This window comes from Tupaia chinensis, unplaced genomic scaffold, assembly GCF_000334495.1.
Source record: "Tupaia chinensis unplaced genomic scaffold, TupChi_1.0 Scaffold143695_1, whole genome shotgun sequence".
In the NCBI taxonomy this organism is placed as follows: domain Eukaryota; kingdom Metazoa; phylum Chordata; class Mammalia; order Scandentia; family Tupaiidae; genus Tupaia; species Tupaia belangeri.
Window position 1 is genome coordinate 745,835 of NW_006203543.1, and position 15,522 is coordinate 761,356.

A 15,522-nucleotide genomic window follows, 5' to 3' on the forward strand; every position below is an offset into this window, starting at 1 on the left:
GTTTTTTTTTTTAGATATTTTTGCTATATGGCCTATGTGTCTGAGAGACAGAAAGCAAGAACCCACCTTCCAGGGAAGATGGCTACACACAGTCCCTTCTCCTCTGTTCTCCTCTTGGGATTTTGAGCATGTGTGCACACATGCCCAGTGTGAGTTTCAAGCCATCAGGTCCAGGACTCGAACCATGGTCAATCACATGGGAGTCCAGGACCTGAACCACTACGCCACCTGCTTGCCTGAATGGCTGTTCAAATGATAACAACTATTTTTCTCCTCATTGATTTGGGAAGTAATCCACACCATTGTAAGAATAGTAAAGTAAAACAGAAAAATTAAAAATTACCCAGAAGCCTGTCACCCAGCTACTGCTGGTAATATTTTAACGTCTTTCCTGCTGGTCTTTTTTCAGCATTTATAAATGTGCATGTATATTGATAATATTTCATAAGCAATTTCAATCTAACTATACTTATAGCTTTCTGTTGGTTTGTCATCTCATATTACATAATTTTGAGAAACTTTACCTTCATTATTAATTATTCTTTAAGAATATGGTTTTTTAAAAAAAGAATTATTTATTTATTTAATTCCATTCCCTATTATTATTTTTTAATTTGACCAGATAGAGAAAGGGAAAGGGAGAAAGCAAGCCGTCAGGTCTGGGACTCGAAGCACAGTCAGCCACGTCGGGATCTAGCACCTGTAACCACTCCACCACCTGCCAGTCCCAAGAACGTGATTTTCATTGGCTGCATGATATATTCCATCAGAGGGGCCGGCAGGTGGCATGGTGGCTAAGGGCGCTAGATTCCCACATGGCCAACCATAGTTCAAGTCCTGGACCTCATGGCTTCCTTTCTCACTTTCCCTTTCTCTCTGCTCAAATAATAATAATAATAATAATAAATGGAAATAAATAAATCTTAAATATGTACCATCAGATGGTTTAATCAAATTTTATTTAACTACTTCCTCACTATTATTTTCTAGTTTTCAATTCTTTTTTTTTTTTCCATCAATAGCCAGAGGGCACATGAACTCAGAGAGAGAAAGCATCCCCAATGGGGTAGGGTGATGTCACTGTCCTTTCTCTTCTATTTCTCCATCCTATCAGCACTCTGGGCATGTACACACATGGACCTGGCATGTTTTTCAAGCCATCTGCAATGGGATTCGAACTGCATTCAGCCATTTGGGATCTGGCTCCCTATGCACAGTGCTTAACCACTTTCCCACAGGGCTGGCCCCTAGTTCCAATTCTTATAAGAGTTAATACTGTCGCTTTTTTACCTGAGTTATTTGTATTTCATTAGGAAATTATATGTTCTGGAACCAGTAGTTGGTGTAATGGCTACGTTGCTGGACTCCCACGTAGTCGACCAAGGTTCAAGTCCTGGACCTGGTGACTTGAAACTCAAGCCGGATGCATGTGAATGCATGCCCAAGATCTTGAGAGAAGAATGGAGGAGAAGGGATCATGGTGTGGCCATCCCCCCTGGAGGGGTGATTTCTCGCTTTCTCTCTCTCTGTTTTTCTGGTGAGTGCATGCGCCCTACAGCAAAAACCTCTCCAAAAAAAAAAAAAAAAGGAATGATAAGTTCATGTCTCAGTCTAATACTGAAAAGTCTTGCTATTTAATTACTGGTTTTAGAGTTATTTGTCTATCTAAGAACATAGAATCTCATATTAATGTCATATTTATAGAAAACATTTTAGGAAAACGGGGTTTGAACTTTCAGAAGAAAAAAAGGTTTCATTTTGAAAGAATAAATTATGCATTCCATATGCAAATGCCAACACTTCAAAAGCAAACCTTTATCTGCTGGTAGCGCTCGATCTGCATTCTATTGACTATTTATTCTTTAAATGGCAAATTCAGGACAAGCTTGGTGGTGCAGGGCTAATATGCTGCTTAAGTGGCCCATAGGAAGATCTGAGTTTGGTTCCCTGGTGGAGCTGTCCACTCCAGGTGCACACATCCACAATCCTGGCTGGCTGGGGCAGGGGAAGTGTGTGAGAATGAGGTCTGCTGAGGTACTTACCATCCCTTCCCCCTTACTCTCTGGCTCTCACTCTTAAGAATGAAATAAGCTTAAAAATAAATTTAGCTTATGAGAATGTAAGGTCTACTACTGAAGGTATTGTTGGACTGAGAGCTTTTCTTATTAAATTGCATGGGGCCACGCTGAAATGTTCTTTTTTCCTATGGTAAAGGAAGGGGATGATGAAGGCTTTTGGAGCTGATCTTTGAAGTCCTTTCCGTCCTTTCCCATGTTCATTCACAGAACAGACACGCAGAGCCATGCCGAGCCCAGGGGCTGCTCTATCACATGTTCCACTTGAGCATGGATCCAGTCAGACTCTTTTCTAACAGGACTCAGTCAATGTTGAACTCTATTAGAAAAGATATCATCATTTCTAATACAATTCAGCATTATTGCTTTATTTGCAATACCACCTGGCGTGTAATTTTTAAGCCATTGTCCATGTATCTTCTCTTACTTCATTTTCATAACCAGGTCACGAAGGTTGTTTGCTTCATTCTTTGTGACTTGGGACAGACTGCTATCCTTGTTTTACAGATGAGAAAACAGATTCAGAAACCCTGAGACTTTTCTTTTCCAACATCACGAAGCCCATCGTTCAAGCCTGGGCCTGGCTCTCCTGTGCTCACCCCTGCTGCTGCTCCTACCATCACCCGCCATGCATGGGTAGGACACACCCTGGCCCCTCTGTCACCCGTGCCTGGCACGGTGCAGGACTGTGCTCGACAGGCAGTGATGGAGAACCAGACACCTGATTGACTCAAGACACAAAGTAGAGTCTTAGGAAGAAACAGAGATAGAAACATATCATAACATGTGTAAGGTAAATATAATCCTGTACGTTTTTCATCAGAAATTAGTGAAGACCACAGCTTGCAATGCCCCATGCCCCTATGAGAAACAAATCCCGTTTTCTCTTGTTTCCACCTGTTGCTGTTAGAGGACAATTCACTTGATTCGTGTTTTTCTACCAAAGAGGAGTTCTCAGTGAGGAAATATAAACACAATCGTGGTAGGGTACACACACGAGGTGGGAAACATTAATGATTACAAATGGTAAATGACTGGAAATGAACAACAGGCGAGATTTGTGAAGCCTGCCACCTGGTGGAGCCATCTGGTACAGCTAGTGCTACCTGAACAACTCAGGGTGGCGTACCAGGTTGGCTCATCTGCAATGACCTAGTCTTGATGAATGAGCTACTATCTCTTCTCAAAGAAGTTCTGTGACACTATTTTGAAAAACCACAACAACAAAAATATGGGCCACCGACACTTAAGTGTTCAGTTAATTCACTTTTACTTTAAACTGTTCCCCTGATTAGTGCACAGTGGGAGGGAAATTATTTTAAGCTGGCTGAACTGAATACACTAGTCAGGCTGTCCAATCTCTTCCCTCAGTCTGGCTCTGTGTTAGTTTATCAGCTGGCCTTGGGTAACGCGCCACACTGGACTGTTTTTATATTCCCTTCTCTGCAAGCACAGATGGGAGCTGGCTCCTTCCTGCCTGCCTGCACCTTACTCTGACTCCTCCCCTCTGTGCAGACCCACCCAGAGCCTCCAGCCCACTGGCCCTCTCATACACGTTATGTATCTTGAGAGTTCCTGCCCTTGTCTTTTGTTGTTGGGTTTTTCATTTTTTTAAGAGAGTTTGAGTTTAGTTTTAGTTTTGTTTTGTTTTTGCTATGGGGCATGTAAGCTCACCAGAAAGACAGAGAGACACAAAGAGACAGAAAGCAAGAAATCACCCCCAAGGGGGGATGGCCATACCACAATCCCTTCTCCATTCTCTTCTCGGGATTTTGGACACACATACACACACTTCCAGTGTGAATTTTAAGGCACTGGGTCTGGGACTCGAACCACAATCAACTACATGGGAGTCCAGAGACATAAACATTATGCCATCTGCAGATCCCTCCTTCCCTTGTCTTGATACACCTTTCCATTTTTCCTAGACTATTTCACATCCCCTTTCCAGGTACTGCATCTCCATCCACCTTCCAGAGTCTAATTCTTTGATACCACCGAGTGAGACATCATCTCTCCTTATTCAGAACTTCTGCTGTAAGTCCTCTTTTTTAAAAAATTTATTCATTCATTTTAATTTGACCAGAGAGAGACAGAGAGACAAAGAGCGGTGGGGGAGGGAGAAAACAAGCTACCAGATCTGGGACTCGAACCGTGGTTGGCCATGTGGGAGTATCCAGCACCTTAGAAACCACGCCACCTGCTGGTCCCCTGCTATAAGTCCTTATGTTTCACACAGAGTGTAATCTGGTGCTGCCACTGTTCCCCCTGGAACATAAGACTGTAAGTGACAGGCATCCTGAGACTCCACGGGTACAGCAGTATGCCATTGTGGCTGAAAGTGCAGGCTCTGAAGTTGTACTACCCGTGTGCAAATCTGCTCCTCCCTAGTGGGGAGACTGTCACTCTCTCAACTTTGCTTTTTCCATCTGTAAAATGGGTACATTTATGTTCACAGCACCTACTTCCACTGTTAATTGCCAGGGTTACACACGTTTATTCCTGTAAAGCACAATAGCATATGGCAGGAACTGAAGCCTCCTGCTCCACTAGCCAATGTCTTCTCCTTCTGTAATTCTCCAGAGGGTGTGTGTGCTTGTCGGGGGCAGAGAGACAGAGAAGGAAAGTGAGAAAGCACTCTGAGGGGGTGGTCAGCCACAATCCCTTTTCCATTCCTTCCTCCTTTCAGGATTTTGGGCATGCATACACATGTACCCACCCTGGTTTTTAAGCTGCCAGGTATGAGACTCAAACCAAGCTGCTGGCAATGTGAGATCCAGCCTCCTTTACCACCACAGCTGGTCCAGCCATCGTTCTTAGGTTACCCTTGGAGTTCGTGAAGATGGTAATGATGCAGTTTGACCATCCCCACTTCAGTGTCTAGAAACTCCTGAGAGTTTGTGGAAATTAAGTGAAGCAAGGGCTGAATTAAGGCTCCTTTTGCACACTGGGGATATAAACTAATGCTGCACGAAATAAACAAAGAGTTTCCTGAGTTATAGAAGTTAAGCCTGGCAAGTTATCACATGAGCAGGGATATGACAAGGTTGGTCTCCACCCTTAACGACAGTGTGTGAAGAAAGAGTTTAGTCTACCCACTGACTTCTCTTAGAATATTGATACTGGGCTGGCTCCATAGTCTGGTGGTTAAGACAGCCAGATCCCACATGGCTGACCTTACGGTTCCAGTTCCAGACTTGAATAACATGCCAGGCACGTGCATGCGTGCATGCCCAAAATCCTGAAAAGAGGGAGAAATGAAGTAGAAGAGATTGTGACATGGCCATTTCCCAAGGAGGGTCTTTCTCCCTTTCCTTCTGTCTCTCTGCTGAGCACACACACACTCTAGCAAAAAAAAAAAAAATGTTTTGAAAAGAATTTTTAAAAATGAAACAAAAAGAAACACTGATGCCATTTAGAACTGAACGGTGATAGCTCACTCCTTGTGGCGGGACAGGTTTATGGCAAGGCTGAAGGGAGCTCTGTAAGGGATTCATGTAGTTAAGAGGAAGCCGAGCTGGGTAACCATAAAGTTCTGTACACATGGCTCTGAGAACCTGAGCGACTTGGGATGCTTCCCTGTGCCCGGAAACTGGCCTTTCCAGAACAGGCTCACTCTGAAGTGGTGAGGGGAAATGAGACCAAATGTGAAGCTATGAGGCATGGAAAGCATTTATTTCCCATGTTCATAATTCCAAAGATAAATGTTGTATGCACATTTCTAAACATGAATGAGAGGTCCTCATGAAGTCAATGGGAAATGGATATTAAGAATAAATCACGCATGATTTCAAAATAAACTCACACTCAATTCTGTTCTCTATGAACTTTCTGAAGTCGACTTCTGCATATAGCTCTGTGTCATAACTTCTCTATATTATTCTAGGGGTGTCATGAGATTTTGTAAAATACTTCGTAAGTATCAAACCCTGTGTGGGGGCCACTGTGCAGTGATGGTTAAGGCAGGTGGATTCACATGTCCAGTGAGGTGGTTTGAGTCTTGGATCTGACAGTTTGAAAAATACACTGGGTGCATGTGGGTGAGTGCCCAAAATCCAAATCCCGAAGGGAGAATGGAGGAGAGGGGATTGTGGTATGGCTGTCTCCTCTGGAGGGTGCATGCACACATATTCTCACACTCTCTCTCTCTTTGTCTTTCTTTCTCTGGTGAGAGTATGTGCCCTATAGTAAAATAAACAAACAAACCAACAACAACAAAAATCAGGTAAGTAGCATCTAAGATTATTAGAATACAGCTACTACCCTGATGTTAAACCAATAAAAGCCAGTGTTGATACCACTTTACTCTCTGTTCAAGAATTGCTGGTTCAGTTTGGAAGGAAGCTGCGTGATTACACACTTGACTGGGCAGATGCTTAAATCCCTAGTATCCTCTCTCATTACTCTAGGTTCTCCTCTGGAGTGCTGCATTTATGAACCACAGGCAGGATCCTCTCCTTGGATTTCTGACGGAGCACACCACAACTTCAAAGGGTGCTGACGGCTCTCTACCACATCATGGTTAAACGTTTTTAGCGACCCACACTGGCTGGGGCCAGGAATGAAGGCTTTAGGTTGTAGGAGGTGCTTCATAACCAGATGAGCACAAAATGTTATAAATGAGATTCATCTGATCCTATTGAGACCTTGCCAGAAACCTTTAGGGGAAATAAATTTAAATTTCATAGAAGCAGGAAGAAAGTTTTTGTTTGTTTGTTTTAATTTGCTGCAGAGTGTGTGTATGTGAGAGAGAGAAAGAGAGAGAGAGAGAGAGAGAAAGGGAGAGAGAGAGAAAGAAGGGGAAAGGAAGAAAGCAGCCCCTATGGGGGATGGTCACACCACAATCCGTTCTCTTCCATTTTTGCGTCCTCTTGGAATTTGGGGCATGCACACACACAAGTCCTTGAGTGTTTTCTAAGTTGCCGAGTCTAGGATTGAATCACACAATGGGCCATGTGGGACCCAGTCCCACCTTAACCACTATACCACTGGCTGGTCCAGGAAGAGAGGTTTAACATAAAAATAATTTAATAAAAAAAATCCTAACAATGATCGGTTATGCCTCAGCCAAATGAATGTATATTTCCCTGCAGGAGGCTACCACAGATGTGAGACATACATACATTTCAGCTGATTGTTTCTTGTCACAATCTTACAAGCACGTATATGATATAATATAAAGAAACATGTGACAGGAGCTAGTCAACAAGTAACACAATACTGTCACAAAGAATGTAAAAAACAAAAGATACATTAACATTTAAAATCCTTTTAACTTTATTTTAATCAATGTTGGCAAGATTTGGAAAAGTTTTAGTAAGAATGACAACCAAGAGAAGCTCACCTCTGGGACACTGACTTACTCTCTGGCATAATGAAGATCACAAAGGAGTCCAGGTGAGCACCTAGAAAAGCCTACGATGGGCCAGCAGGTGGTATAGTGGTTAAGGCACTGGACTTTGTGGCCTACCACAGTTCAAGTCCTAGACCCAGTGGCTAGAAACTCACACCAGGCACATGTGCATGTACACCCAAAATCCCAAGAGGAGAATGGAGAAGAACTAAAAAAGAAAAGCTCATGAAGCATTTGAGAGACAGTAAGCACCTTTATCTACCTTACCTTTGCATTTCCTGCCAACTGGAAAGGCTTATACATAGGATATAGGGGACAAAGGAGTAAAAGTATTTTCCTGGGCCCTCATCCACAGAGGGCGGCTCTGAGAGCTGCTGATGAGTACCTGGGCCATAAGATCAAGTATGTGGGACAAGCAGCTAGGAAGTTCTATGAATCTTTCTCTCTCCTCCTCCCTTGTGTCTTGGTCAGTCTGTCATTTCGGGTGACTTTCACAGCTGAGGGTTCTCCAAGTTAGCAATCTTGCTTGGCCTCCATTTCTTAGACACGTACTCTGAGATAGATGTTTCCTACCCACTGAACAGGAAATATTATCAGAGATAGATGCTGAGTGTCCCACAGGTGCAGAAGTGTCAGTGCTGGAAGTGGCCTTTGTTTCTGCTTACTACATACAGCCAGCGAGTGGGCCAAACCCGGTCATCTAGAGGCCTTTGCTACCAAACCACAGGCATGTGCAGCAAGACATGACTTGGGACACAACCACGTGGTCCTTTGCTCCTCTATGGTAACCTTTGGATATAGCACAGGCAGCCCTGTGGTTCACCTCAATCTACACTCTTACTGAGCCACAGCCTTCCTGGGCCTGAACCTAACACCAAAGTCTCACGAATGCTATACCTTAATCCTTGGGAATAACTCGTACCAGCATTGCGCACTGGACATCTGGATACACATGCTATTTACTACGCCTGGAACTCAGGCTGGAACCCTGATCTTTTGAAGAATATACTTATGTGGGCTGGGGAATGTTGGGGAGGGAGGAAAGCAGTCACTTAACTGTCCTTGTTTAGGTTTTCTTTTGTTCATTTTATTTTATATTGTTTTGTTTTATTTTGAATACAAGGTCTCTCTGTGTCAGGATCCTCCTACCTCAACCTCCTGAGGAGCTGGGTCTACAGGTGCAATCCATTGTACCTGGCTTTGAAGGTGAGCCAGGAATCAAACTCAGGCCTCCCACATGGCCTCAGCCTGCTCAGTGGTAGCATCTACCTGAGTGAGCTATTGCGGTCAGCTCAGAATGGCACTTGCATTTGAACGTTTCACTCACCCACTTTCCTGCAGTGGCTGCTACATTCCTCATTTTCTTTTAAGTTTCAGTTCAGGGTCATTTCTCTATGATGCTTCTCCCTACTCATAGACTGTTCTCTCCGAAAATATGACATTCCCCAGTCCCGACTCATTAAACTGTCTATTTACTGACAAACATCTCCCATATTTCTTGAGGCAAAGGCCATACATCAATGTCCATGTTACCAATGTCTACAACGGTACCCACCGCATAGCGAGTGCTGTAGAAACTCTCTGAATGGGCATCACGTAAATGACGCAGATATGCCTGTTTACGTGCATGCTTTATCTTTATCATGTCTGTGTAGGCTGTGGGTTTTTTAAAGCCATGACTCACATCTCTCTGGCTGGTAGCCTCCTACATAGTCTGAAGCATAATGCTTAAGAAGCAAGAGATTGGTCACAAAATGTTTCATGTATAAAATAATCCTACGAGAAGGAACTGCATTTCTCTTCACAGATAAATTAGCCTTCTTTTCTTCTGAAAAGCTTAAAATCCAACTCATATGCATTTTCATGTGTTTTAACCAGATTGATATTTGGAGTTAAAGCTTTATAGTCAGCAGGGGGCAAAGCAAGTAGCTGAAGAACTACCTGAGAGGACCCATGTGTACACTGAGCCATTTATATCCACGCTTCCTGGGATCTCCTTACTCCACAGACTATTTCACTTACATTTTAAACAAGATTGAGCCCCATTTAAGTTCATGTGTATGGGAAGCAAAAGAAGCCTAATGATTGGTAGAATCTCTTTTTCCACTAGAATTTATTTTTATAATCTTTAGTACATTCACAATTCTGTTTTTCAAAGGAACTCCAACTGTCAGGCTGCACCTTCAGATTTGATCTCACAGTTTAACACTGCTTTGTCTTTTAGTGCACTAGAATAAAATCTACCAAATGTTTGTAAAGAAAATTCCCATGAGGCATACAAACAGAGAATTCTTACTATTTACGATTTAGGATGAGAAGTAAAATGAACTAGGGAATGCGCATGCAGATAGAGGAACATTATTTCATGATAAAAAACCAGAGAATTCATAGTATCTTTGACTTGACATAAAACCTCAGGCTATTTTCTCCGTAATGAGACTAATTACATGGGTGTTTCATAGAGAAACTACTCCCTTCGTATTAGTTCCTTGGGCTACCTGCCTCATTTGCATAGTCATGACACACACACAAAACGTACCTTTAGTAGCAGTTCTATAACTTCTGTGTGAACAAGGCCATGCACTGGTTCTCCATTGATGTGTGTGATCAGATCTCCAGCTTTCAGTCCAGCTTGGCACGCTGGACTCCCTTCTTCTACATTCTGAATTCCAAAAGGAGAGCGGATGTTTGTAAAAAAAAGAGAAAACCTACACCTACTATTCCTTCTGACAAAATGTTCTGAGTTAATTAGTCCTTAAGTAATGATCCTTAAGCTTCTTATATTAATAGAAAATAAAAAAGGCATGGATATTAGTGCTCTTTAGTCATCTTTCTAAAACGTGATTCCTTAGAAAAGTTAATAGAATAGGTAATTTTTTTTTTTTTTTGGAGAGGTTTTTGCTATAGGGCATGTGCGCTCACCAGAAAGACAGAGAGAGACAGAAAGTGAGAAATCACCCCCCAGGGGGGATGACCACACCACAATCCCTTCTCCTCCATTCTCCTCTCAGGATCTTGGGCATGCACACATACACACCCCATGTGAGTTTAAGCCACCAAGTCTGGGACTTGAATCATGGTCAACTACATGGCAGTTCAACGACATAGCCATTACACTAACTGCTGGCCCCAAGAATAGATATTTTTAAAAAGAATGCTGGGGGTCGGGGGAAAAGGAAAAAGAGAAAGAAGGATGGAAATAGTACTATCTCTGAATATCTACCAACTGGTATATAAGAGTGAATAATGACATATGAAAACCAGACAGATCTATGAGAAATGATTAGTTTTTGCCAAATTCAATTCCAACATACATGTGAAGGAAAAGAGCAATAAAAGGAAACTGCATCAGATTTGAAAAGCCACCTTAACAAAAAATATATGAATTATGCTTGTGCCAACTTCTCCATTCCCATTTGGCTAGAAATGAAAACTAACGTGTCCGAGAGGCTGTTGGTCTTACCCAGACGATATGGTGCACTGTGTAGATGTCACTGTCTCCCACGTACACCCGGATGGCTCGGATAGTGAAGCCGTAGTTCTTCCCCAAGCTGTGGATCACAATGGGCTGATGTGGACTGGCAGAAGCACCCGAAGAATCTCGGCTTGGAGAGGAATCTCGTGAAGAAGAAGGGTCAGAGGACAGAGAATGGGGAGACATTGGACTTCCCAGTGGAGAGACAGCAAACATATCTGCAACAGAGAAGGCATCCATCAACACGGATCCTGGTCGCACGTGTGTCTGCTGGCCTGCTCTCACCACGTGAGCCCTGCCGGGATGGGCAGCACAGTCACAAAACAAATCCATCCATTTCCAAAGGCAAACGATGGAAGAAAAAAATAGAAAAAGATTTCTAACAGTAACTAGCATGGACTTCAAAACAGAATCTGCCCAGGAAACCTTCAAAGTGTTTCTGTTTTAACTAATCTTCCAACAATACTCTACAGTTTGCCTTAACTAATTTTCCAATTAATACTCTAAAGTTATAATTTCCCAGTTCTCTACACTAATTAAGAGACACACAAAGGTTAGCTACTTTCTGGCTGTGACAGTCTTCTTTAATATATTTCATTTAATGGAAGAATAAAAAGATATATTTCACATATGTCCTTCTCAAGGAATACTGCATATACCATGGTAAAAGACACTGGGACAACGAATCTTGTGCCAAATAACACTAACATGGCCCTTTTGGAACATGGGCAGGAAAAAAATTTATTAATGTACCGGCTGTTGTTATTATATGCTATTATAATAGTACAGATTAAAGAATTTTAATCAGTAAGACACTGCAGTGGTGGCTTCTCTATCAAAGGAGGACTCATTACCATGGTTACAACTGGCCCTTTTCAGCTATTACCTGCATGTCTAAGAGAAGGTTTCTAAGAGGATAATGTAGGTAATACATAGAAATTTTAAGAGAAACTCAGTTCATATTCCAAGACACCCATTTCTACTCTGTTTTCTGTTTTCTGAGCAGACTACTATGATCTGATGGCTTGTACCTACTCACACCAAATTCCTATGTTGAGACCTAACCCCAATGTATTGGTATGAAGAGATCGGGCTTTTGAGAGGTGACCAGGACATGAGGGCTCTGTCGGTCATGAATACAATTAGTCGCCTTGTAAGAGAGGCCTGAGGGAGACTGTTTGCCCCTTCCACCATGTAGAAGGTGCCATCTATGAGAAATGAGCCCATACCAGACACTAAATCTGCTGCCATCTTGATCCTGGACCTCCCAGTCTCCAGAGCAGTGGACAATAAATTCTATCACTTAAAATGACCCAGTCTAAGGAGTTTTGTTACAGTGCCAGAGAAGAAGTAAAACACAAACATGCTTTTCATTTATAGTTTGTATCACTGTTCCACCCATGTAAACCTAAACAGATCTTAATTGGCCACGCAAAACTTTCTGCATGTGCATGAGAGAGAAAAAGGCAGTGACCTAGAAAAGATGCTGAAGTTTAAACGTGAGCTTGGTGGAGCCAGGCTAAGTGCCCGGTGCTACTGAAGATGCACCAGGGTGTGCTGAATCTCACAGTGGCCACAGTAAGTGGACAGTATCCACACTACGTGCTGTTTCAATTCTTACACTTGTCCGAAAACGAGCAAAGCTGGATGTATCCCTGTCTGTGTTCCTCCACACTCTGACTAAGGTGGCACCCTGGGTCCCTTTGGCTGGCTACCTTTTGTCTAATCGAAAGGCTGGGTGAAGAGAAGCATGCTGGTGAGTCGAGAACCCAAAACACGCATATGGGAGGTGGGCAGGTGGGACACACAGACAACCAAATTGTTTAGCTCACAGTGGTCTCCCTTCTGCCCCCAAATAGAATAATTTCCTTACTCTGTCAAGGTGTGGGTTCTCCACCAGCTTTCAAAAGTGAACTGGACCCTATCAATCTTACCTTCCCTGCCGTAAACTTGCCCTGGGCCATCACCTTCAGGTTACAAAGAGTCATTTAGACTAGGGAGATAGGTGATTGTTTTCCATGTTAAGTGGGAAGTTTCTCAGAACCTGAATCTGCTAGGGTGAGCAACACTCGCAAATGACCATTTGTTCATATCAAATTTCTTCCTGCACATATATGAAATCTTAAAAATGGAAATAATCCCTTTTATACGTGGTCTGTATTCTCCCAAATGCAAACCATCTGTGGTACAACTCAATTCCCACTTCCATTTTCTCGTTGTCAGCTGAGTGACATCACAACCACCAGGGTGTAGACTTCATCTCTGTCAGTGGGTTGACTACAGACTTGGTGATCAGGAGAAACAAAACCACGTTGTGGGAAAATACTGCAATTTTACAAAACCATAATTAAGCCCAGTTTTCCAAAAAAGGGCAGAGAATGACTTGACTACCAGTAGGAGGGACCGTAGCTCAATCGACAGAGTGGGGGAAAACTTGTTTCAATGCAGCCGGAGACTCTGCATCTATCAGAAATGAAGAGCTTACTTTCTCTGTATCTACTTCTTCATTAGTTAGAAAGGAAAAAGTATACTTAGCTTTGCAACACAGATGCTGTAAAGAGCTCTGGAAAGTATATAAATGATACATAGTCTAGAGAAGCAAAATGATTCAAGGTTGAAAAATGCAGCATTTAACTTGTGGGGAGAAAAGAAAAGGAAAGAAAACACGAGACAAAAATGAGCCTTCATGGGAAGGAAGCCTTTTTCATCCCCGATGCAGAAAGGGAGATGATGCAGACTGCACATGCTTCTTGGGAGCCCGGAGGTCCCGCCGGGAGAAGTCAGGAATCCGCAGGCAGAAGCTCTGGAGAGCTGTACTGGGATACCAGTTACTGCTGCAAGCCATTTTGCATCTCAATCAGCATTCCAAATCGGGGAGAGGGAAGAGGGGGCATGCACAGATCACACAATTTCATGCAAGTAGATGTCTCTCTACCTCCTGGGATCATGAGGGACAGAGCACTGGCAGAAAGGGACTTTGTGACTTTCCCCGAGATTTTCTTTTTCTCTGTGCTTTCTAATCGCTGCCGAGCCATGTGAGAGGCGGGTTCATGGGGTGGCTTTGAGGAATTATCTGTACTGTCCACACACTCGCTTCGTCCGTTTATTTGATCCAAGTGCTCTGAAAAACTGCCAACTGCACAAAGAAGAAGGGATAAACACGTTGAGGAAAACTGAGGATAGGAGAGGTAGACAGAGGCGAGGGGAGAGAGGAGAAAGGACGAATGCGGAAACATACCCCCATGTGGCTAGTAAGTCCATCTGGTGTCAGCCAAACACTCAAAACCCATGACTGGTTTGAGAAAGGTGACATGGAGGAGGGAGAGACAGAGAGGTGTCGATTCAGGTATCGTTCAACCTACACAGTCTGCTAAATTCTCAGTCAACGACTCCATTTAAGCACAGGAATAAATTATTTTCTATTTACATCTTAGAACCCTTGTAGAGATGACTCTCCTTCCCTGCCCCTGACCCATGAAAGATCTTGTTACAAACCAAACATGACCTGCAAACACCACGACTACCTTCTTCACACAGGGGTGTGAACGACCATCATATCACCAATGCTGCTGTGAGCACTTCAACGTGTGGACATCATTTGATCACTCTAGGTAGGCTTCTGTCCACGTCATCTCCCATCTTCCCAAGGGGCATCTCACACTCGGCTCAGGAGTGTAACTTGGAGAAGTGGCTGCCATGTGTCCTCTGCCTTCTCACACTAGGTGACTTTTCACTCTAAGCTCCTTATACATTTCGAAGGACAAGATGAAGAATATTACTTGCTACATTAATCAACAGCTCACTTCATCTTCCTGGCTTTCAATGTGGACAGGGTGTCATATACTGATTCTCACCCTTTGTAAGCCACACCTTCATTTTTAATTCTGTTAGTCCTTAATAGAGACTGGAGTTATTTTTAAGTGAAAAAACAACAACAACAACAACGAGTATTTCCTTTTTCAGTGGGCCACAAAAGGAGTAGAAACAGGAGGGTGCAGAACTGGGAATCACTGGTGTGGAGCTGATGATGGCACTGCCCAAAAATAAAGAAAGTTCTTGAGCAGGGGTGGCTCATTTGGTCTAACCGAAACTGAGCAGCTGCCTGGGGTTTTTTTTTTTTTTCCTGTTCTTTCCTTCCCAGTTATCAGTTTTCTATTTTCTTTTCCTTTCTAAAACATCATTGATAACATTTAGGAATGCTCATCTCATGTTTCCTTCTAAACGCTATTATTCATAAGCCTCCAGTGCTTAAAAATCATCAACTCTGTCATCACCTTGAGATACAAGGTGCATGCCGAGTATTTAATAACATTATAAATGATCCTTTGAAAACCTGTAAGTGCTGGCCACGTGACATTCTTGTGTGGAAACCCATTAGCATAACTGGACTTCGCTAATGGTCTGTCACGCGGCTATCTGCCTGTCCAACCCTGACTGCCCAGCTGCAGTCTGGCCCTGGTTCATAAAGGTGGGACAGACTATATGGCTGGGGCCCAGGTTCATAGCAGCCTGGGACCTAGGGAGCAGCCTGGGACCTAGGGAGCAGCCTGGGACCTGGGGAGCAGCCTGACCACAGCACCTTCCATGGACATTTACTGTGCTGTATGGACAGGGAAAGA

At 43.2% G+C, this 15,522-nt stretch overlaps 1 protein-coding gene and 1 long non-coding RNA gene across 6 annotated transcripts in view; one reads left to right on the plus strand and one right to left on the minus strand.

Annotated features, from left to right (window-relative positions):
• Positions 1-6,766, plus strand: part of LOC114005372 (uncharacterized) — a 9,588-nt gene extending 2,822 nt beyond the window's left edge. The window contains exons 1-4 of one of the 3 annotated variants that reach the window (XR_003547233.1): positions 1,494-1,537; positions 2,583-2,868; positions 4,027-4,112; positions 6,485-6,766. This is a non-coding gene — a long non-coding RNA (uncharacterized LOC114005372). Of the gene's footprint in view, positions 1-1,493; positions 1,538-2,582; positions 2,869-4,003; positions 4,113-6,484 lie in introns of those variants that run through there. The other 2 variants (XR_003547232.1, XR_003547231.1) reach the window with 2 other exon arrangements.
• MAST4 (microtubule associated serine/threonine kinase family member 4) overlaps positions 1-15,522 on the minus strand; it is a 195,124-nt gene that overhangs the window by 11,787 nt on the left and 167,815 nt on the right. For 2 of the 3 annotated variants that reach the window (XM_014582627.2, XM_027766794.1), the window contains 3 exons: positions 13,839-14,039; positions 10,892-11,121; positions 9,968-10,090 (listed from right to left, as the gene is read on the minus strand). In XM_014582627.2, coding sequence (XP_014438113.1) covers positions 9,968-10,090; positions 10,892-11,121; positions 13,839-14,039 — 554 coding nt within the window. The remainder of the gene's footprint in view (positions 1-9,967; positions 10,091-10,891; positions 11,122-13,838; positions 14,040-15,522) is intronic. The other variant, XM_014582630.2, reaches the window with a different exon arrangement.